Source organism: Saccopteryx leptura, chromosome 1 (assembly GCF_036850995.1).
Source record: "Saccopteryx leptura isolate mSacLep1 chromosome 1, mSacLep1_pri_phased_curated, whole genome shotgun sequence".
Taxonomy (NCBI): Eukaryota; Metazoa; Chordata; class Mammalia; order Chiroptera; family Emballonuridae; genus Saccopteryx; species Saccopteryx leptura.
Genome location: NC_089503.1, coordinates 318,732,822 through 318,757,286, shown reverse-complemented (window position 1 = coordinate 318,757,286; position 24,465 = coordinate 318,732,822). Strand labels below are relative to the sequence as shown.

At 57.0% G+C, this 24,465-nt stretch overlaps 1 protein-coding gene across 2 annotated transcripts in view; it reads right to left on the bottom strand.

The window, feature by feature from the left end:
- TAFA5 (TAFA chemokine like family member 5) overlaps positions 1-24,465 on the bottom strand; it is a 131,761-nt gene that overhangs the window by 39,450 nt on the left and 67,846 nt on the right. For both annotated transcript variants that reach the window (XM_066358715.1, XM_066358716.1), the window contains exon 2: positions 3,749-3,898. In XM_066358715.1, the coding sequence (XP_066214812.1) occupies positions 3,749-3,898 (150 nt within the window). The remainder of the gene's footprint in view (positions 1-3,748; positions 3,899-24,465) is intronic.

The window sequence follows — 24,465 nt, the reverse complement described above, 5'->3', positions numbered from 1 at the left end:
GCCGTTGGCACAGTCCCCTCCCAGACATTTATCCCTGCACCACACTTCCTCAGAAGGGACCCTTGAGGCCATGTCTCGGGTATTGCTGGGGAAATGAACATGAGGCAACTAATTCCCTTAGCCGGCTATAGACGGTGCCAGTCGCCAAAGGGTCTGTGCACATGGCACCTTAGGTGAGAACATGAGGGTGTCCAGTTGTTACTGTAGTCCATAGAGGGAGGAATGGGTGCCTGCTGGCGGGCACACACCGGGCCTGGAGCCACATCTTTCCACTCCACACCCTGGGACCTTCTTACATCTCAGCCTCCCAGAGGAGGAACGGCCTGTAATGAGTTTGATCTTAATGTGTGGGCACTTGGTGTGGGTATCTCCCTTGCTCAAGAACTCAAGGGCACAGTCACCTAGAAGACAGCCAGGCTCCTGGCAGGTACCATTGGTCAATCACATCAGCCAGGGGGTCCCGGGAGAAGCTGGCTGGCCATGCACAGAGGGGCCACAACTTCCTGAAGCCCTTCCAGACTTTGTGACGGCCCAGCTCACCCTCCTCTTCTCCAGGCCTGTGCAGAGCCTGCTCCCCCGCCCCCCAAGGCTCCCAGGGACACCTGTCCAGCCTTGGGCCTGAAACTCCCACCCTCACCTTTCGCCTCAGGGCTGGGCCCAGCTACTTCCGAAACAACCCCTATTCCCCTGATGGCCTGCACCGGCCACTGGGCATCACGCTGCCTCCTAGACCTTGATTTCCTTCAAAGGGTCTTCATGAGAACTGTGCTGGTAGGAGGAAGAACCTCATTTATAAAGAAAGATGTTGCTTCAGCACAGGGGTAGCTGGTGTGGGTGACCTTTTGCTGCCTGCTGTGCAGGGTCACGAGCTGGGGACAGGAACTCCATCCTCACAGCGACCTTGTGGATGCATCGGGCCACACATGGTTCCACTGATGGGAAGAGGGAGCTCAAAGCTTGACTGGACAGCTGGTGCACGGAGGAGGTGGGTCCCTCCCAGCTGGCCTGGGCACTGTTGACAGTGGTGTCCACAACGGGGGCAGCCCGAGGTGAGCTGCTGTTCCTGTATTTGTGTGTAAAGATGTGAAGCCTTGCAGAGGTTTAGAACCTCTTTCCTGATGGGTCTCCAAGTTGGACTAACACCATGTCGTTAACCATGTGCTGGGTAACAGATCACCCGGAAGCACTCCTGGATCAGGGACATGGCCAGGACATCCTTTCCCACCTCCAGACCCTCTTTTTAGAAAGAGACACTTTCCTGGTGAGCTCCTCTTCATCCCTCAAAACCCTACAGAATTGCTCCCTCCTAAACGCAGCTTTGCTAAGGTCCTGGACAAGAAGAGATGGCTGTGTTCTGGGGTCCCACAGCCCCTGGCCCACCAGGTGGCCCTAGCCCCACAGTGCTGCCTACCCCTCACACTTCTCCTGTACTTGTGAGTGTGCAACTTATTTGAATTTATGAACACACGAGTTGGCAAAGGAATGAGCAACGAGCCAATTACTAAGTGGATAAACCAGTGCACAGAAGCCACTGTGCCCGTCTTTCAAGCTCATGTATTTACTGACCAAGGCAGGGTCCGCATAAACCTCCCCTCCACGTTCACCCTGCTCGTACGAGACCCCACCCAGCCAGCGTGGCCCCCGTTTCCTCTTTTGCAGCCGCCACCCCCACGCGCCAGAGAACTTATTATGCACACCGAGCAAGACAACAGAAGAGCAAAAATTAAATTAGGTGGCAGCCTGAAAAATGCCCACTGTGCAAAAAATTGCAAGCTAACTAATTTGTTTGGCCTCCCTTGAAAACGGCCAGGTTTTAATTTGGGTCTCTGGGACCCGGCTCTTGCGGCGCCGGCAGGCTGGCGGAGAGAGGGGCGAGGCCGTGGTTTCAGATGAGCAGACCCAGATTCAATTAGTAATCAACTGTGACCCCACTCTCCCACAGGCTCACGGAGCTAATGAGGACGGGGGAAGGAAAGGCAGCGGGCACTGGGCCTGCGCAAGCCTCTCTCTCCCATCCCAGGAAGAAGCCATCAACGCGGCGAAGGCACGCTCGCCGTCACACGTGAGCCCGCTGCAGTTATAGGAGCCGGGACGTGGGGAGAATTAATCTGCTTCACTGGGAACCAAGAAGGCAACCTCCTCGGCCAGGAATGACCCAGGAACTCAGCTGGCAGGGGCCAGAGAGTGGCTGTCGTCAGATAGCGGCCTGCGGGCTGTTTAATTGCACACCTTGGACGGGGTGCGGGTGAATAGGTGTGGTGAGAGGATTTTTAATAAGAGACAGATGGCGTTTTCCTAAAGGCAAAACCAGCTCCACGGTGGCTGCACCCCTTTCAGATGGGAAACAGGCTTTCGGGGGCAAGCATACCACGGAGCCCACAAACACCAAATTATCACACTATACACCTGAATTCATGTAACAACAGTCACCAATGTTACCTCAATAGACTTCAAGAAAGAAAAAAAACCCCAGCTGCAGTGACGTTTTTCAGGTCCTGAGAATGCCCCCCATACAGGAGGCAAGGTCAGCCTCCTATCCACACTCTCCAGAGTGACCCTGACATCCCCAAAGAGCTGCTCAGGGTTGGCAGCAAACGGCGGTGGCCCTGGGTCATGGGGACCATGAGGAAGCAGAAGCAGAGCCTGGGGGGTGTCATCTGGGAGTGCTGCTGGCCCCTGGACTACTATCTCCCTGGCCCTGTGGGCGCGGCCTCCACCAGGCTGGACTGGGCAGTCTGCTCAGCCCCAGAGTGCACAGGGCACCCGGGCTGGGAGTTGGGGCTGCTGGGTCTGTCCCTTCAGCCAGGAGCCCCGGCCCCTCCCCTGCTCCTTCCCTTCCTGCTGGAGGCCAGAGGCCAGGGCTCCCAGCCACAGCCCCAGGCCCACACACATCCTGCACAGCCCTAGCACACGTTCCTGATCCAATAAGCCCCATACCCGAGGTGGCCTCGGGGCTCTGCTGACCCCTTCCTGGGGGCTTCCTTTGCCCCACCAGGTCATGAACAAAACAAGCCTTCCTCATGGTGACAGCACCCCCCACCCAGTGCTGGTGCATTATCAGTGGTGTGCACTCAGTGCAGCACCTGGCACCCAAGTAACCCAGACGCTCCTTTGTGGCCTCCGCCACAGAGGACAGACCCACGTCGATGCCCTGACGGTTGTTGCAGGGGCTTCCCTTCTCCTTTCAAAGACCATTTGTGACTGTTGCCACTCCTGAAAGCACCACCTCACACGGGCACCTGTGAGTGTGAACTCAGCGAGGATGTGAACCTGGGTGTCTCACCCACTGGACAGCTCACTTCCGGTGGCCATGCAGGTCACCTCCCACCCATTACAGCATTCAACAGCTCATCCTCAGAGCCCTTGACGAATAGTGCTAGTGTGTGCCTGACACAGGACAGACCCAGATGGGCAGGAGTCCACTGTCACTTGGCGGGCAGCTATGTCAGGGACTACATGCAATGGCACAGCCTCCACTCCCATCTGCCCCAAGCAACACCGAGCGGCTGCAGGGTCCGGGCCAGCAAATCCCCATGCGCTAACTGGGGAGCCCTACTCCTTGCCCCACTGCGGCACCTGGACACCACAGCTATATGCACAAGCCAGTGCTGCCCACAGGGACAATGGCACCATATCAGACTGTCCAGCATGAGGCCTGGCCCAAAGACTATCTGGGGAGTGTTGCTGTGTCAGCTAGATGCCCGGCCTGCAGCCTCTGTGGCCCTCACAGGGGTTTCTGGGCTCTTACCGTCCACGCAGGCGGGCCGGGCTCTCGTGGTGCCCGCGATCTGCCCCTTTCTGCATGCGCAGCGAGCTGTCTGCCGGGCGATCGTCCTCCGAGGCTGGCTGCTATCTCGGTCGAGGGTCACAATCTCACAGGTGCCGGCAGCCAGCTGACCTGCAAAAGAGGCACAGACATGGACTGAGTGGCCTGGCCCTGCCTACAAGCCACCAGCCATCCTGGCCCCACAGCTGGATGCCTGCCCAGTGTCTGCCCCACAAAGGGGCCCAAGAGGCCCCTCTTCCCAGCACCTCAGGGGATGCTGTCAGGAACAGGCCCTATAAAAGCTGTGCACCAGGTCACGTGGCGTGGTGTCCACGGCCCTCCCTGGGAAGACAGGAAATTAAATGTGGCCATGTCTCTGTCTCACCGGAAATGAAGGGCCGAGTCACAGAGAGGGGACGTCAGCTCTCAGGGACCCTGAGCTGCACAAAGCCCATGATCTGAGTCCAAGCCTGGCCCTGGGTCTCTATGTCCATGCTGCTGAAGGCAGGGGAGGCCAGTGCAGACCCTCTTACAGGGCCGAGAGCTGTGATCCTCCACACCAGGCCGTCCAAGTCTCTTTGCCCTCCCCGCCCCCCCCCCGCTGGTGCTCACACACACACACGCACATGAGATGCAGAGACATACACAGCTACACAGAAGGCACAGCTGTGCACATTCCACACACCCAAGCGACGGACATGGAGCACACCTCACACAAGTTCACATGGGCAGGTAAACATGCAACCCTGGCTGTCTCGCCCAAGGGGAGGCCAGAGGTTCGTCCCCCAGCCCCGTCCATCCCCTGTGCTGTGAGCCAAGCCCCCTACATGATTCCAGGGACCCCAGGACGCCCCTTGGCTGGCCAGTCCCACTCGGCACACAACCCTGCCCTTCATGTGGGTGCCCACCAGCATAGGGCCCACTTGCACACTGCCAGGTTTACTCCCTCAGCCAGCACTAAGCACCTATGGTTTGCAGTCCTTGTGCTGGGCCACTGCAGGACCAAAGCAGGAGGCGTTAAGCCCCTGGGGTCTCCTCCCAGCTCAGGGGATGACCTCATATAGATGCCTGTATGCAGGGTCCAGCCCACCTGTCACACAGGACACAGGACAGTGAAAGGGCTGCACAGGGAAGCTTGGGACAGGGAATGACAAGGGGATGACACCAGGAGAGGACTGTGCCAGGGAGGAGGGTGCAGAGCATCTGGGGAATGTGGTTGCGTCAGCTGGATGCCTAGACTGGCAGCCGCAGTGCTCACCATTCCTAGTCCTGGGTGCCCTTCCTTATCCACACAACCATCATCACTCAAGCCTCCTCCTCCAGGCAGTCTCCCTTCCCTTGGGTTCTCAGGCAGCTCCCTGCATCGTACTGGCCCTGATATTCTGTCATTTATATCACCCCCCAGGTCCGCAGTCCAGCCCCAGGCTGGGTCCAGGGCGGGCATGGCACAAGCTGGCAGCATGAGGTGGCGGGAGCGGCCACCCACTCTGCCAGCCCAGCGTTGCCCAGGCTGGCCTTGACCCTGGGGGCTGTGTTTGGGTACAGCCCAAGCCCGGGGCTTGGCTCGCTTTGCATGCAGACAGCACGTGAGGTTAGCTGGGGGACCACATGGGTACAGGGAGCGCGTTGGGCAGCCGGGCCTTCTGGGGACCCCTCCCTCACCCCGCAGCCAAGGCCCTGGTACCACCTGGGAGGCCCAGGCTGCAGATCCTGACTCACCCCAGCTCATCACACATGGTTACACACAGTGCTGGGAACACGGCACAGATAAACGGAGACACATAAGCAAATACGTAGACAAACAAATGCAGCCATGGGGTCCCGGGGCCATGAGAGGATGACGGGAAACCGTGGGTCTGAGCTGGTCCATGAGCACAGGTGTGAGGTGACATGACTGAAGGGCTGCTCTGACTGTCAGCTGCCAACAGGCAGCTGTGTGGGTGCCCTCCTGGAGCTATTTCAAGCTCTGCAGGTTGACAGGGCTGCTCTGCTATTCCTGGTCCTCGCTGCCGCCCACCCTGACCACAGACACTCCTGGTGGACGTCAGCAGCCGGCAGAGGCCCGTCTCCTGGGAATCTGCTCAAGCTCTCCGGGGCACTGCAAGCCCTGGTTGCTAAGGAACCAGCCCTGTGACCCCCACAAGGCACACTAACTGACTAGTGTTTCAGCATCAGTGCCCAGCTGCGAGGACCATCTGCCCGGCACACCTCATGAGCTGGATCCCGTCTGTGAGAGAGGCCAGGGACTGAGCGGGTCTCTAAGTCCAGGGGCCCCACCAGCAGCAGCTGTCAGCCGCATCCCGTCCTCACAGGTACCAGGATTCTGGACCACACTTCACAGACCCAGGGTCTTGGGCATGAAATGACAGGACTACCCATGTCCCTCAAATGCCCCTGTGTGGGCGCTCACACCGAGATGGGACAAGAGCAGGTGCCTCAGGCAATTTCTGGCCTCGGAGTTTCTGGTTTGTGATCACCTCTGCCCCACCTGTGCCTCTGTCATCACATGGCTTCCTGTCTTTCCTCGTAAGGTCATTGGTGACATTGGATGAGGGTCTGTCCTAATGATGTCATTTTAACTTGACCACAGCTGCAAATAACCTTATGTCCAGATGAAGTCAGACTCACAGGGTAGAGTGAGGACTTGCATGTACCTTTTGGAGAACACCACTGAACGTCAGGAGTGGGGAAAGAACCAGCCTCTGAGAGTATGGAAGTGCCTGACCCAGAGCGAGACTGCATAACCCACGCATGAGGTCTGTGCCCTCATAGCTCCACCGTGCTTGGGAGACGACGTGTCCACAATTTATTAATTTGTTACAGGCTGACAAAATTCGAGATTTGGCCAATGTGCCCATGCCAGCCTTTCCGATCCTCCACACCAGCGTCCCCACCATTGTGCGGCCGCCCTCTTCCAGGGTCTACCCTTATTTTTCACCCCTCAACTCCTAGGGTTGGGCTGGTTATATGCAGATTGCGAACCTCCAGCCCGCCGCACCTCGCTCCAGGGTGCCTCCACATACTCCCCACCCTGCGCAGTGAGCACCTTCCCAGGGGGGTGGGCTGGGTCGGGAGAGGTTGTCCCTGACCCCTGGGGGAGCTCACAGACAAATGCTCCAAGCCCGCCCCCTCTGTCCCTGGGCTCCACCCTGCCTCCTTGGCCCTGGCCCCCAGCTGCTCACAGCCGCAGTCTGCTGAAGGCTCAAGGGGCAGGCCCAGGACGCCTGGAAGCAAATGTCCATGGTGAAGGGCAAGGGTGGGAGATAGGGCGGCAGCAGATGGGCCCAAAATAGAGGCACAGAGAAACCCGAGGCCCCCAGGGGGCAGCGAGGAGACAGAGACCTCAGACCCTTGGTGGCAGGTCACCCAGCTGAAGACGAGATCAGTTACCACGCGGGCGGTCGCCCCAAACCATGTGCCCGATCAATGTCAAGGAGAGTCAGCTGGGTCTGAGCAGCTTCGGGGCCTCTGCCCGCCCAGCCCATGCCATCCGCTCCATTCTGGGAGCTCGGCAGTGACTTGCACCATTCACGTACACTGCGGATCCCACCTACTGCTGCCCAGTCTGCTTTGGAACTCACCACAGACACAGTGAGGCTCTCCCACAAGGAGCTGGCCCCCCTGTCTGTTCATCCACCACACCTGCCCTGGAGGATCGAGTCCCGCCCAGCCTGAGGGGCCCACAGCATCTTATTCTACCCGTGTCCAAGATTAGGGGGAGGGGACAGGGGATGGTGGACCACACTGGCCACTTCAGACTCAGAGCTGAGGAGGCCCCAGAGCCCACCACAGATGCAGGGCTCTGGGCAGGTGCACATCCTGCCCTCGGACATCACTGTGTTCTGACCAGGTTCCTAGGTTGTGGTAAAGACCTCACTGCCTCGCACCCCTGCCCCCTGGTGCCCTTTGATGGGGCTGGTGGCATTTGGACCCAAACCCAGATCCAGAGGGACGGTGAGTAGCTTCACTGTGGGGTCCCGTTCACCAGGAGCAGAGGCCAGCAGGACCCCAATGGGGCTGTGTGTCACTTCCAAGCAGACGGTATCTGGGAGGGCACCGCATGTGAAAGCTGTGGGCACACGGCCACAGGGGCTCTGAGTGGCAGGGACCCACCCAGGCTCAGGAGGATGGGGGGGCTTGGGGTGCGCGGTCACCGCTGCCAGTGGGTCTTTGCCCTCCCGTCCTGACACACAGTAACTGGGACGCTGCTGAGCCAGGGTTTCCTCACTTCTCTCCCACCCCTTTCTCTCTGGTCTCTTCTTTCCAGCATACAGAGGGACACACAGATATACACGCAGATACACACACAGATACCTGCCTTGCTCACAGAGAGGCGTGTGTGGAGGGGTCTGGGGCAGGGCTGGGGTAGGGGTGGGGAGGTGGTCTGATCCACAATATAGAGACCGGGACCCACCTTCTGCGGTCAGAGGCCAAGTGTCCCCCAGGATGGCCAGCTCCCTGAGGCCCAGAGGCAATGGCAGTACTTGAGCTGAGGACATCCAGGGGCTTTGTCCTGGGGGAGGTGGAAGGGCGGGGACTCAGTGCTTATGAAACCCTCTGTCACCACCCACTGAACATTCTAATTGTAAAATCAAAGGACAGCATCTTCACAAGTCAACTCCCAGGCACAGCTCACTGCAGAAGGTGTGTTCCATACATGTCACCATGACACACTGGACCACACAGAGCACCTGACACTGTGGGGACGTGATCCTGGCCCCAGCAAGGGTGGTGTGCACTGGGGTAAAGCCTCCCTTCACAGGACAGTCTAAGTCAGGGGTCCCCAAACTACGGCCTGCGGGCCACATGCGGCTCCCTGAGGCCATTTATCCGGCCCCGCCGCACTTCCAGAAGGAGCACTTCTTTCACTGGTGGTCAGTGAGAGGAGCATAGTTCCCATTGAAATACTGGTCAATTTGTTGATTTAAATTTACTTGTTCTTTATTTTAAATATTGTATTTGTTCCCGTTTTGTTTTTTTACTTTAAAATAAGATATGTGCAGTGTGCATAGGGATTTGTTCATAGTTTTTTTTATAGTCTGGCCCTCCAACAGTCTGAGGGACAGTGAACTGGCCCCCTGTGTAAAAAGTTTGGGGACCCCTGGTCTAAGCTTAGGATGCGCAGGACGCTCAGTGTGCTCAGGACGCTCAGTGTGCTCAGGATGCAGGCCGCCCTGGCACTGACAGAGCTTGGTCTCACCTTTAGCAGACCATTCAGCCCCATCTACCTGGACAGGCCCCTCCTGATTCATGCCCCCAACTCTGTCCTTGGCTCATTTTTAAAGTGTCTCACCATGAGGAAAAAAACATTATTTGAAAAATCTGGAGGAAAATAAGTAAAGAAATCACTAATATTAACAGGACGAGTCCTGCATGGTGGACAAGGGCGGGGAGAATGCTCTAGGTGACCAGGATGTCATTGCCACTTAGCCAGGATGGCCGGTGGGAGGGGCGAGTCCCCCACTCCATATCGCACAGACCTCAGCATGTGGGGGACATTCGTCATAAAGATACAACAGCGCCTGATGGAAGCTGTGCTCCCCAAGCTGTGGAGGCCGTGCTGTGGCCGCACAGGCAGAGCCCTCAGACTCAGAGCCAATGACAGGATTATTAGTACTGCTGTTTTTATCATGGCCAGAACTCACCAGCCAATTGGGATGGAGGCCAAGAACCCAGGTGAGAAGGAGGGAGGAGGCCAGTGGAGGAGGGTAGGGGCACTGCTCCCAAGTTGGAAAGCTGAGAGTGCCAGATACTCCTTCTCTGCTGAGGTCAGCCGTGCCGCACTGACACTGGGGGTGTCCCGACCCAGGTGCACAGCTCACCCTGTTCCCGACGCCCACGGAGGATGGTGTTGACACGGGGTCAGCCTGAGCCCACACACGGCCGGCTGGTCAGACTCAGGGACCCTCCACCTGCAGCTCGGGTGCAGCGGGGTGCCGGGGCCTGGACTCCAGCAGGACGCTGCAGCTAGAGCAGAGCCAGAGCCTCTCCCATCCTCGCTCTGCCTCTCCGGCCACAGGGCAGACGTGCCTCCCCCATCCTCGCTCTGCCTCTCCGGCCACAGGGCAGATGTCCCTCCTCCATCCGAGCTGTGCACACCCTCCCCTCAATGTCATGCCCACGAATTGAGTGGCCAGTGTTCTGTTTTATCCCTGGTCATACAGACATTTAGTGTGAGGATTAAAAACACAGAAGACGGCGCTTTTTGACATCAGGTGGAGAACAACAGTCTCAATATTTGAGTTACACTGAAATTGAGTTTTGCTGTTAAACCCTCACATCAAATTCTCTATCTCGGTCTGACTTCAACAGAGGCGGTGATGGTTGTGAGCCGCGGCAGGGCCAACCCTCCATGCAATGTGGTGGGATGGCTGGAGATTATCTCTGCAGACGGGATGTGTGCAAGAGAAAGCAATTAGGTGAAATCAGGAGCTCACAGAAGGGCCCTTCCCCAGACCCCACACAGCTCAGGAGAGGCCATGCAGGGAGAGGCCAGGGCCACAGTCCTGGTCAGATCCCAGCTTAGGCATCCCTGCAGCCTGACAGGGCATGCCGGGGAGAGCAGAGTGTGCCAGCTGCTGCCTCCACCAGTCCAGGAGCGGGGAGATGCTGGTGAAAACCACTAGGCAGGGCCACCAACTCCTGAGACTTAGAGCCAGCCCTGCTCAATCAAGCTCAGTCCCTGGAGACATTTCTGTGGCCACTGCCACCCAGCACCTCCGTCAGAACAGGGTGACTGAGGCCAGACCCTCCCCGGAACATTCCTGAAGACTCACAGGCGAGAGAAGCACCACAGCTGCCCTGTCCTCTCTGACCCAAGCTCCCTGACCAGGAGCAAGTATGTGACTGGTGGCCTCTCCCTGCTGCGGCCCTGCTGAGCCCTGTTTATCAGCAGGGAGGGCGGTTTCGAGGTTCCCCTGTCTTGTCCGGGGGCTCTGCTGCCCGGTTTCAGGTAGAGAAAGAAAATGTGCCAGATGTCCTGCCCCACAGACGCGTGCAGCTTCCCTCTCAGGCGCTGGAACACCCATGGGCCACAGCCCGGCCCCCTGCCTACTGTGCGGACAGAGAGTGACAGAGACGGGACACATTGTCCTCCTTGAAGCAGCGCACACACGGTGCCCGTTATCAAGGCTGCACTCCCGTCCAGCTGGCGCCCAGTCAATTATCCCTGTTAATGTGCCCATTAATGAGGCACTGCCCGCCGCTCCAGGGCCCAGCCCAAGCTGGGCTTCAACGCTGCTGGCTCAACATAGTAAACACTGGTAATTACACTGCCGTTTACGACTTCGCAAAGGTCAATAAAAGGCATGCCAGGCACTGCTCTCTGGAACACACAGCCCACGGCAGGCTGGGGATATGGGGGGCATGAGGCAGCTCCCTGGTGTTGGCCCGGGGACAACTGTAGGTCCACCTGTCATCTCTGGGCAAGGGAGTCCTGGAGGGGCTGATGGGGGCAGGGCCCAGCCCGGCTTGTCTTCTGGCCCCAGCGGCTCTGATGAAGTGAAATGAAGTGAAGCCCACTGGGGGGGGGGGGCTGAGCCTGGGGCCTCCAAGAACCTACAGGGTTCCTCACCTCCTTCTCCAGGAGCCGCAGCTGCAGGCCACTCTGGCAGGTGAGCGCTCCCCTTCCCAGTAGTGAGGGCCCTCTTCAATCCACCCTGGTCTCTAGGGAAGGCTGCCGCTCGCTGCACCTGGGCCCTGGGAGGGTTCTCGGCCCAGTAGCAGGGGGCATCCTGTCTGGGCATGGGGAGTCCTCTGCTGTCTGATTCATTTAGGTCCCCCAACTCTGCGGTATACAGAGCAACGTCTCACTAAGTCCCAGTCCCTGACACTCCTGGGAGTGCGGGTTAGGGCACAGCAGTTGTCAACAGGAGAGGCCCAGCTTGGAAAGCAGCGCCCTCACCGGAGCCCGAAGGCCCCCTCTCCTGGCCTCTGGCACCAGGAGCTTAGAGGGTGGCCTGTCGCAGGGACAGCTGTCTGCCCTCTGGAACGTCACACAGGGGATGATGCCCCCTGTCTCCAGCAGGCCCCATGCCCACTGTCGGTAGCCCCGTGTCTGCCCGCCCCCTTGCCAGGTTCCCAGGCCCCATGCCCACTGTCGATAGCCCCTGCTTGCCCGCCCCCTCGCCAGGTTCCCAGGCCCCATGCCCACTGTCAGTAGCCCCTGCCTGCCCGCCCCCTCGCCAGGTTCCCAGGCCCCATGCCCACTGTCAGTAGCCCCTGCCTGCCCACCCCCTTACCAGGTTCCCAGGCCCCATGCCCACTGTCAGTAGCCCCTGCCTGCCCGCCCCCTCGCCAGGTTCCCAGGCCCCATGCCCACTGTCAGTAGCCCCTACCTGCCCACACCCTCACCAGGTTCCCAGGCCCCATGCCCACTGTCGGTAGCCCCTGCCTGCCCACCCCCTTGCCAGGTTCCCAGGGAGCACACTGGGGTGCTGCCTCCTGTCCCACACTGTCTCCTGCATGGGGCAGGCACTGGGGTGTTCCTGGGCTGCACAGAAACACTGTTCCCCCCACTCCCAGGCTGGCCACACCCAAGGTACCCGGGGAGGCAGGTGTGGTCAGGGACGGTGACAGTGGGTCAGCAACGGTCGCCTGAGAATCCCACATACAAGACATGGGTCTGGACACCGACTTTATACCTTTCACACACACAAAAAAAACTTAAAATGGATCTAAATAAAAAACATACCAGGGCAAACCTGTTAGAAAAAGTCAGGAGAAAGTCTACGTGACCTTCAGTTTAGTAATGAGCTGTTAAATAAAACACTGAAGGCAGGACTCACGAAACATAAGGAAATGCTACATCAAACTTTAAGCACATTAAAAACCCATCCTCAAAAGACAATGAATAATATGAAAAGATGCATCTCAGACAGAAGAATACTCGCAAGCTGCTCACCTGATAAAGGACCTGTATCCAAAACACACACAGACCCTTAACACTCAACAGTGAGGACACCAAGAACCCATTTCAACATGGGCAAACGATGTGAACAGACACCACCCCCCAAAGTGGCCAATTATCACATGAAAAGATAGTCAACATCCCAGTCATCGGGAAATGTCAAATTAAACACAACATGATACCACCACACACCTACGAGAACGACCCAAATCCCCAAACCTGCAAATAGCAGGAGGTAGGTGAGGTCTTGAGACCGACAGGAACCCCCACTCACTGCCAGTGGGAAGTGCAGATGGCACATCTGCCCACCAGGGAACCCGGTCTCCTCAAAGAACTGAATGCACTCCCCCTACCATGCGATCCAGCCACCAGTCTCCTTGGTATCTGCCCTCATTGATTTGAAAACTTGTGTCCACACAAAAACCGGCACATGGTTATTCATAGCAGCATCTTACTCACAATAGTCAAAAACCCAGAAACAGCCAAGTGTCCTCCAGAAGGTAACAGATAAACTGTGGTCCATCCGGACACAGTGGGATGTTATCAGTGATGAAAAAACCATGGTGGACCCTTAAATGCATGTGACAGAGAGAGAAGCCAGTCAGAAAGGGCCACATACCTTCTGATTCCACCTCCTGGACACTATGAAAAAGGCAGAACTACAGAGACAATAGAAAGGTCAGTGGTTGCCAGGGGCTTGCAGGGAGAAGAGGAGAGGGGAGGAGAAGGGAGGGGAGGGGAAAGAGGGAGGGTAAAGAGGGAGGGTAAAGAGGGAGGGTAAAGAGGGAGGGGAGCAGAAGAGGGAGGCAGAGGCGTTTTTCTGCTGGTGAAACTGCTTTCTGTACGAGGCTGTCAGGGTGGGTGCAAAGCACTGTGCACCTGTCAAAAGCCATATGTTTGACAACACCAACTGACCCCAATGTATACCCACTTGAAAAAAATAGTTTAGGAGGCCTGGACTCACAGGAAGACGTGGGGTGGTATCGGGAGGTCTAACCGGCTGGGAGGTGGGAATGCACTCACATCTACTAAGGGGGGGGGGCGGACTGACTGGTGGAAGATGTGAGACTGAAGGTGAAGGGACCTAGCATGACCCGTCCTCTAGCAATGGAGGTGTCGCCCATGGCCCATGGGGATACAGGTGACTACTGCGGATACTGCTGGACACCTGCACTCCATCAGAACGCTTCTCATCTGCTCCCTGGGGCAGTGGGAGGTCAGCTCAGCTGGAGGATGAGATGTGGAGACGTCAGTGAGAACTCCTGTTTGGCCCGATCCAGACACAGACAGTTACAGATGTGTGTTTGTCCAGGGTTAGTGCACACAGACACACACCCGTCCTAGCTGCCGAGGGCCCCACCAGCTATAAGCACACCCAACACCACATCTGGGTCTCTAACCCTACTCTCCAACAGGGAACAGGAGTCCTCGGAGAAACGGCCTATTCTAGGATTAGGTACGAAATACACACCTGAAACATCCTGTAGTGCCCATAGGTAAGGAAGGCACAAGCCAAGACATAGGTGGTGTGTCCAAGAAACACAGAAGCTCTCAGCAGCCAAAGCTACACATTGAGCACACAGATAAATCAGGTATGTTGCGTTATAACACACACCACAGAACTCCTAAGTCCAGACTGACACACAAAGGACTGAGTCAGTTAACAACCAGGAGGAAACATAAATCCTGAGTGCTGAAGAATGCTAAATAATTTATGTAGTCACCACTCCAGGTGGAGGAGCCTAAATCCCCACTGATCCGTGGTGGCTGCACCTGTGACCTCCTCCCAAAGAGGATGGAAAAGGGGGAAAAGGGGGAAAAGGAGGACCTGCACAGGGGACAAAGCCTGGCAGACACACCTCAGCTCAACACCACGGAGATCAGTCAGGCAGATGGCATGTGCCCTTGACAGGATGTGAGGAGAAGGCTCTTCCCCTCTGTGGTTGGTCCTCCTCCCCAAACCCATGGCCGCAGTCTAATCATCAGACAAAATCCAAGCCAGGGATCTTCTATAAAACACCTGCCCAGTCTCACTCACATGGCCAAGGCCATCAGAAACAAGGAGCATCCCAGAAACCAGCCCAGCCAGGAGGAGACCCCGGAGATGTGACGGCCAGATGTCCTGTACTAACCAGAACAAGGTCCCAGACAGCAGAAGGACAACAGGAAACGGTATGGAGGTCTGAGAGCCACACGGATTTGCAACATGCACCAACACCAGCTCTCTGGTGGTGAAAAGTGCCCCGTACGCCAGTTAGACAGTAACAAAAGGACAGTGGGCACAGGAACACAGGAACCCTCTGAGCTTTTTCCAGTTTTTCTGTACATATAATCCTTTGTGAGGAAACAACGTCTATCAAAATATGAAAACTCCTAAGGAAAACGTGCCCCCACCACACACCTGCCCAAAGAGCTCAAGCAGACAGTGTCCAGGCAGGCCCGCCTCCGATGCAGGAAACGGCCCGCGTGCCCTGCCCTCTGCTCCTCCACACACGTCTCCGGGCCTTCCCAGAAACATGCGGGGCCCTGGGAATCTGATTGCAGACTTGCCTCACAGTGGCTGACCTCGTTCCCTTCACCCACCCACCCTGAGGAAGCTTCTGGTAAAAATGGAACACCCATCGCACAAATATCCGTGAGATGGTGAACCTCATTGGAAAAGGCAGAAAATGTGGGAATCCTGAATCCTCTCCGCCTCCACGAGAGCTTCTGTGGTGACAACCGCAGAGAGGACTTCCCCAGCCACCTGACACGGGCCCAGGGAACAAGGCATGTGCTCTGAGCTGGGGTCCTCTTGGGCTGGTGGTTAGAGAGGACTTCCCCAGCCACCTGACACGGGCCCAGGGAACAAGGCATGTGCTCTGAGCTGGGGTCCTCTTGGGCTGGTGGTTAGAGAGGACTTCCCCAGCCACCTGACACGGACCCAGGGAACAAGGCATGTCCTCTGAGCTGGGGTCCTCTTGGGCTGGTGGTTAGAGATAGAGGACCACGTGGAGGTCAGAAGGCACAGCTGAACACTACACAGAAAAGGAGCAGGGGGAGTTTCCAAAGATCGCAGCAACAAGCAGCCGCCCACACCTGCCAAGAAGTGTTCCCCAGGTGCTCCGCTCACACCTGCTGAGAGTTCTCCCTAGGTGCTCTGCTCATACCTGCTGAAAAGTGCTCCCCGGGTGCTCCGTTCACATCTGCCAAAGGGACTCAAGGAAGCAACCTCATGCTCCAGTTTAGAATATTCCCCATAATCCAGCTTAAGACATCATCCCAGCCCTCAGAGAACAAGAAGCCGACCTTGCACAAGAAGTCTATTCTGCAGTTACATCACCTCCTCCAGGAAGCCTCCCACGACTTCACCCTTCTCCAAACATTCATAACCTATTGCCATGACATGTGATGTCTCTCTCCTTGCCCAAACTTAGGTCAGACTCCACTGAGCCATCTTCTGCCCTAGGCCTAGGCCCTGGCCTGTTCAGTCCACTATGGGCAAAGCATCCTGCTAAGCCCGTTTTTATGGAGAAGACCACCATACCAACCCCATAGCGATTAGTAAGTTTCCCTCCCACCTATGCTTGCTGCATGGGGCTGGGGCCACTCTCTTCCCTGTGCATCAGTCCCAAATGAAGTTCCTTTTTAACAAGGTGGTCACTCAGGCCCTCGCCTCTGATCACTGAAATATGCATGCAGCAGGAGTGTACCTGGACGGAGCCATCAGTGGGGTTTTGGAGACTCTACCTGGGAAACTATCACTGTCATCAACAGGGGCACATGGCCTGGTCTCAAGCTGCCTCCCAGGGTGCAGGTGAGCTCCACGTCTCAGCCTTGGGTGATTTCTGGGGCACTCCCTCAGCCTCTTCTGCTCATGATATAGGAGAAGGGAGACACATTGTGGGGGCCAGGTAAGACAACATGTTCACAGGCTCAGGACTGAGGCACAGAAATCTTCTGGAGATGAATCATCCAGCCCCTCCTCCACATTCACCTGCAGCCCTGGGCTCTGGGGACATGTGCGGATCCAGAGGTCCTGGTCAGGCTCCGCACCCACAGCTCCGAGCCCTCATCTCAGGTCCGTGCTGCCCATGGTGCCCATGGGCGGGGCTGTCTGCTGAAGGACAGGGCTGAGGATGGCACAGCGGCTGCTCCTGGAGGTCACCTGAAGCATGTTTCTAAACCCTATGATCTCGACGCACATTCAAGTCACATGTGCTGACCCCCGTCTGACCCACAGGCTTTGTGTCCCCGGGTCTCTCAGGCGCTGCCCCACACCCCACAGAACACCCAGACTCCTCAAAACATGAATCTACACTGGCCCCTGGGTCTGGGTACAAGTTACAAAAGGTCTTCGTGGGACAGTGTGAAGCGTGGACAGATGTCAGGTCACACGGCAGAACTCTGGACGCCCTGGGTGTGACAGAGGAGGGTTGTACGGAGAACGCCAACGTCAGGGATGCTGAAGACTCCAGCCCGTCGACGCCCGTGGATCCGCAAACACAGCAGCAACAATTGGCACGCGGGTAATAAGGGTGACTAACTGGTCTTCTGCTGGGGGCCCAGGGGCTCTTCGGAGTCTCAGGCCAACCAGGACAAGCCGGCGGTCACACAGGAGGCACAGTCAGAATGTGTCTAACAGCCCAGGGGCTCCTGGGAGTCTCAGGCCAACCAGGACAAGCCGGCGGTCACACAGGAGGCATAGTCAGAATGTGTTTAACAGCCCAGGGCTCCTGGCACATGGACCCATCCCACAGGGACAGCCGGGTCACCTCAGGACAGTGCCTCTGATGGTGTGAGGGTACAGAGGGACCAAGACTCAGCCGGTCGGACAGGAGCACTGGGAAAAACAGGAAGGACCGGGTCCGATGGCTGCCTGCCGTCATCACAGGACTGATGGTGGGAACCCGAGAGCCTCGGCCCCCAAGTCCTGGGAACAACTCAGAGCAGGAAAGGTTCCCAGGAGCCCTGTGCCTGATAGTCAGAGCTGGGACAAGCGGCCAATATAAACTGAACACGTGCACACTAATAAATAATGATAACAAGTAAATTGAGCGTATAAACGCACCGTAGGACAGCACATAAACAGAAAAGGAGAAAAACAACAAAACGGAGAAACTGCATCTTGGGGGTTGGCTGCAAAACCACCAAATAATGACACCAAGAAAGGAAAGGAACCTGGAAGCACAGACACACGGCTTCCAGTGGCCCCTGCACTGGACACTGGGCTCTCCTCCAGAATTACCACAGACTAGAAACCCTGATGAGCAAATTGGAGAACCTAACGGAGAGATAGTTCACATTCACGGACAGGAAACTCGGTGATGCCAAGATGTCAGCTCTTCCCAACTCAACCTGCAGATTCGAAGCAATGCCAACCAAGACCACCGCAGGTTGTTGGTGGGCGTCGACAAGCTGATTCCAAAGTTTAGACGGACGAGCAAGACTCAGAGACGACAACATGATATCGGAGAACACCTTACTTCCAGACTTACTGTAAAGCTGCAGTGATCTGGCTTGGGGATGCAGCCAGTGTGGGGCTAGGCAGCTGCCCTGCCCGATGTCCCAGGTCCCTGTGACTGGACACAGGGCTCAGTGTCTTCCCAAAACTCACCCCTTTTCTTCAAGATTCACTCAGGGGACAAGCAGTTCACACCCACTCAGAGTCCCCTGGAGTGACTTCACGACCTGTTCTCCTGTGAGTCTGGGTTCTGGGTGCAGACTGGTCACCACGACACAGGCTGCCCACCAGGGTGTCAGGATGGTTTCTGAGAGGATCCCACACACGTCCTGAGTGCGGAGGGTGCCCGTTGCCCTGGAGGGGCCAGCCCGTGGGCTCCTGGTCCCTGTGCTGCTCCCTGCCATCCCACAGGCATAAACTGCTTAGTCCCTGGTCCCTGATATCCGCTCCCTGACCGAGCCTTTACTAGGAGTGGAGCCGCTCTCCACTGACTGCCTCCCCTAAGGCCGGTGTGTCAACCAAGTCAGGGCAACCGTCAAACAAAAGCCCCGTTTCCATGGCATTGCTGGGAGCCTTTTTATTTTAATTAGATAAAAAAGATCTCCAGGCAGAGCGACCATTGCAGTGGCAGCTCAGCAAGCCCACCATGCCTCCTCCTCCTTCCCTCCTTGAACCTGTGACAAGTGAGCATCGCCTTCAAGATACATTTCAAACACAAAAGTTAAGATTTCAACAGTAACACCGCTAGTTCCCCTGGAATGGAGCTTAAGCAGAACAGGACGGGGATAATGAGTGTTCTGTAGGAACCAGGCCGGACACTGCATTATCACACTTAAGGGCTTTTTTTGCATAATCTTGCCACTGAATAAGGCTACACGATAGCGTACAGGAGTTTTAATTTATTTGGCTCGGAACTCAGCTGGAGTTGGAGCTGATCTCCGCGCTTAAAGGATTAGGGCCTGGCGCTGCCACCGTGGCCCTGCCCAGACGCTTGGCGCTAATTACAGCTCTGGGAATCACTGCCCACCCCAGGGCACCGGGCTGTTGGCCCCTTGGCCTGCCAGCCAGCCGCTCACTGCAGGGCAGAGCCTGACGCCCACCCTCAGCTGTGGCACTTCCTGTCTCTGGCACCCTGGGGGTCATCTCTGAGGCCCTCACAGAGCCCTGATTGGCTCAGGTGGGCCCTGCAAGCAGTTTCTGGCCCCCTGCCCAGTGAGGGTCTCATTACTGCAGACAACCGCATGCTGATCTGGAAGAGAATGCAGGTATTTTGGCAGCTGTTCTCCACGGCCGGGACACCCCACACAGTACATGCCCAGCTCGCTCCAGCTGGGACTGATGGCGACCCTGAGGGCGGGGGGGGGGGGCGGGCAGAGGAGTAGAGAACAGTCACTCAGGGGACAGACAGAGAGTGCCGCAGCCCTTTCAGGGCCCTAGGGTTTTATTTCCCTTTCCCATTGAGAATGCGTGACTATGACTCTTTTGTAATTTGGGGCCACGAGGGCTGTAGACCAGGAGCGGGCACAGGAGCAGGCACAGGGCTGGAAGTGGTCCAGAGTGAGACTCGAACTCACCACTGTCAGGCCATGAGATCGAGAACACACATTTCCCAGACTTACCCATGTGGACTTTGCTTGCCTGATGGGTGCAGCCACTGTAGAGGGATTCCCAGCAGTAACAGTACTGACCAAGGGTGCGCGTGGGGTCTGGGGACTAAAGGGCTCCTCTGGGCAGGACGTGGACGCACCCAGGAGGGAAGCTCAGCTCCTGCCGCCAACCCTATCCCAAGGCTCGGTGACAAGCTGGGTCGAGTTTCTGTGGGTGTGGCAGCCACAGCTCCACACTGAGAGAGGTCCAGCCGGCCATTGCCCATGCTCTGCTGCCTACAATGTATGTGCTGACGGAGCACCTGGTCCGTGGTGGACAATGGAGAAGAAGGGACCACTAGTTTCAGCTGGCCTGACAAGGCCCTCTAGACTCCAGAAAGGAGGTGGGACACTCAGAAACCCATTGGCATCTGCAGCTGATGGGAGTAGGGGACCCTCACAGGCACCCCGAGGATGGTAAGGAGCCCCAAGTGCCCAGGCCTGACTTACATTCACGTTGACACATGCTCAGGCTAAGCCAAGAGGTCCTTAGCACGTGTTCACCCTGAGAGACTCCTTGGCCCCCATCCCACCTGCTTGTCCACTTGCAGAGGCCACACACACAGAGGTCTCCCATGTCTGGGGCCATCTGCAGCCCCCAGCCTGGCGTGACTCTGAGGCCAGGACAGCTCTGAAGGCCAGGAGAAGTACCGGCCCCCTGCAGCCATCCCTGTGAGTCTCCAGAGCTTAAGGACAGACACATGCCTCACTGCTTGGATGGCGAGTGGCCACCGGGCCTGGGACTGCTGTGGGCGTCAGCACCAGGCAGCAAGAGTCTCCTGTTTGTTGGCCTTTATCATAATCTGCCTCCTAGGAAACCCCAGTTCTCTTAAAAAGGGCTTGAGTAGACGGGGGAAATCCCAACAAAAATAGCTAAAAATAACGCTGCGTGGACTGGGCACTCGGGAGATGCAGGCACGGTGCCATGCTGCCCACCTACCTCCTGGCAACCTCAGGGGCTCCACAGCCTAGAGTAAGCCCCGGCCTGGGTGGTAGGACAGGACAGGGGTGGCACAGACTGGGAAGTGGAGGCCCAGACAGTCAGTGCCAGGGCCAGCCAATCCTCAGGACCCTACTGCTGGAGAATCCCTGCCCCAGAGCATTCTGTCCAGAGAGCATGAGGGATGCACCCAGAATGTGGTCGGGGGAAAAGGGTGCAATGCTGAGCAAATGGTCCCAATGGTCAGTTGGGGAGTTGATTGGATCGAGCCCATGAGACATTTCTCAGCAATGTAGTAACGAGCCAGACTCAACTCTGACCAATTCCAGCCAGACCCAGCACCGACCAGTCCACTCTGTAAGCCACTGGCCCCCAGCCCAGAGGGCCAGCATGGAGCCCTGTAAACCTCTGGCACAGTGGCCCCTCTGCTTGAAAAACCAGGGTTCCACATCCACCAGGATCACTAAATAAGACACGTGCCCTCGGGCAAGTCGCTACCCTGCCCGGGCCTCAGTTTCCCCACCTGGGTTGTTAACTGTTCTGAGGCTCCTGCTATAAGCCTGAACCCACAGGCCCGCTCTGGCAGGAGCATGGGCCTAGGCTGGCCCGTGAGCAGGGACTTGCTCAGAGAAAGGGCAACGGCCTCAGTCTGTGGACCAGGCTGCCCACCAGCCACCCGGGGCTGCTCTGGCTCTCAGGGGCTGCACCCGGACAGCACACTCCAATAGCTGCAGGGAGCATAATCACTCTGGGAAGTCCCCCTCCCTGGCCCAGCGAGCTCCTAGGAGGTCCCAGGCCCAGGTCCTGGGTGAGGGGCTCCACACACACCAGCCAGACGTCATGGCCCTGATCTAGGGCGCTCTGACCACTCATCCAGGAGACCTGCCAAGCCTACCCCAGGGAACACAAGCTCCTGAATGCCCTTTCCCCTGTGCCTTCTGTTACGTTTTCCAGAAAATTCTATTTATACTTGAACTCTCAGCCGACCTGGGTGCTCCTCTCTGTGACAACCTCAGTCTGGACACCTCCGCCTCCTGGTGGCGAGCACAGTCTAAGCATTGGATGCATGGATATGAGGCTTGGACCCAGGCCCACGTCAGAGGGCGGGAGGTGGGAAGGGCTCTGCCGCAGCCGCGGACAGAAGGACAGCCATGCACACGCGTGCTACAGCCAAGCGCTGCTCTGAGCCCTCCCAGACTCACTCTTTCCTCCCTCACATGACCTTGGGGAACGTGTTGTCAGAATTCCCGCTGGTTCAGAGGAGGAAACTAAGGCACAGAAAGCAGCAGACTCCGACGTCACATGACAGGGAGGGGAGAGCCCAGACTTGACCTGGGCGGACATAGGCTCCAGGGCCTGTCACCCAGGAAGAGGAGGCCTGTCCAGTGACTGGTGGGAGGGAATGAGCTGGCCCCTGGGGAAGACATTAGCACAGAGCCCAGTGCACGGTGGGGCTCACACACCGAGTGGACCAGGAGACTTCCCCAGGGCCCACTGGGAGCCCCTCTTCCCCTGGGAGACCCTGACAGGTCCAGGTGGGCACTTGTTGGGCAGTACTGTTGGGCCACCTCAGTGCCACTCCCCAGCTGCTTCTGCAGTGGCCACAGTCTTGGTTCCTGTGGAAAGTGTGTCTTCTATGAGACTGTCAGAACGCAGTGTGTTCTGGGGCATTCTGCTTGGGGAGAAGCATGCCTGCCCACAGCCTCCTGCTGCCTCCCGCCCCCGCCCCCCTTCCCTAGCCCTCCTCACCTACAACTTCTGGGGACTGTGACCACGTTCTGCATCCGTGTCCCCCCTAAAACCAGCAAAAGGGCCTCTCTCTACAATGAAGCCCCCTCAGAACCTTCCCGGCACCCCTGCACACTCTCTTACGGTAAGTCAGAGCCTGAGGCCCATAAGCCCCTGTCCTCCAGGTGAGTGTGCATCTGGCAGCCAGCCCTGGTGGTCAGGTGTGCTCGCTGAGAGGATTGGGGAGCAGGACCCAGGAGGCAGCCTGCAATCGGGCCTGGGGAAGCCCGTCCTGCTCCCCAAGCCTCTGGCTCTAACAGTGCTCTCCGCCCAGGAGGACTCACCTTCCATTCCGGAAGGTTCCTCGTCCCCTCTTCCCTGTGTGCACCCTCCCGGAGACAATGGGGAAACAACGCAAGGAGAGAATGCCACAGTTCGCTCTCATGGCCCAGCCCCACACACAACAGAAGAGAACTACGCGAGGTCCCTACGACATGGGCTAACGCATTAGAGGTGAGTCAGGAATGAGCAGAATGAGCACGAGAAGTACATTTATGATAAAGTCCCAAGTGACTGCTAATTGGCAACAGCCTAAACCAATGGGAATCAAAAACACCTGGGAAGCCACACACTCAAACATCACTGGCTCTACAATTTTCCAAAACATGCATTTATATATACTTAACTTTCAGATGGGCATGTGCCATCTGGCTCCCAGTGGCACGGTCCCGACCCCTTTGGTCAGCTTGGGCCCCAGACAGCAGGTCCCCAGGATGGGAGAAACATGCCCAGAATGCAGAATGCAGGGGGTCTGGCGCAGCCACTGGGTCCCCGAGAGGGAGAAAACCACTGTTTCATCACCCCACTGTCCCACAGACTGTACTGGCTCAGAGCCACCAAGAGAACTCCCAAACAGTTTGGGGCCAGGAGCTTGTTGCTCTAAGATCTGTGGGCATGGGGTCTCAGCCCTGGGGGCATTCCCTTCCACCCCTTGTGATGGGCTGATGTTAATCTCCAAAGATGGGTCTACCCAGAAGCTCAGAGAGATGCCTTATTGCACTACGTGTCCTTGCAGATTTAACTAGGGATCTCGAGATGAGAACTTCCTGGATCAGGGTGGCCCTAAACCCTATGACCAGTGTCCTTACACAAGAGGAGAGGGTTGAGACAGGGAGAGAAGAGGCTATGTGACCACAGGCAGAGACTGGCGTGATGCTGGTGGTCCCTCCAGAGGCTGCAGGGGAGTGTGGGAGGATCAAGAGCCTCTAGATGGAACCAACCCAGCCAACAGGGAGACAATAACAGACGGAACCTGGAGACAATAAACGTCTGTTGCTTTAAGTTCCCCTGTGGGAGACTGCAAGCTGACAGTCCTTGCAGTTAGATTTGTGGGGGACTGTCAGTAAGCTGATGGAGTCCTTGCTGCCCATCCCCCCACCTCACTTGCTTAAGTTGCTAAAGGCTAAGCTCTTCCCCACAACCTCTGACTGTTTAAGTTGGTAAAGGCAATTTACACGCCCTTCCCCGCACCTCCCTATTAGCTGTGATGCTGGATTGTTTCTACTTGTTCTATCCCCCATGTCCCTTGAAGAGACTGGAGGCAGTCTTTTTCTTACCCTTTGTTTTGTGAAGTTAAGATATTATGCATGGTGGGGGCTTTCTGCACTTGGGAGAATTCTTGGTTTGCCTCAGAAATGTGACTTTGTATCAGGATCTCTTTGATTTGCTAATGTCTTTGCTCTCTGCCCTATAAACAAAGCATTTTGGGGATGAAGACTCACTCTTGCAAGTCAGCAGCTTGGCAATGGGTTCTCCCTATACCATCCTTTTCCTTTCTGTGTTTATTTTATAATCCTCCACCGTTCCCACCCAAGACCTGTAAAATTACAGTTGCGCTGGTTTGTGGCAATTCCCCATCCTAGCCCTTTATAATGGCCACCCCAGGAAGCTCATGCACCCAGCTCTCCATGCTGGGGTCCACTGTGAGGTCCACCTCCCTTGTCTGAGGGCCTCTTCATCCTCAGCAGCCTGGAT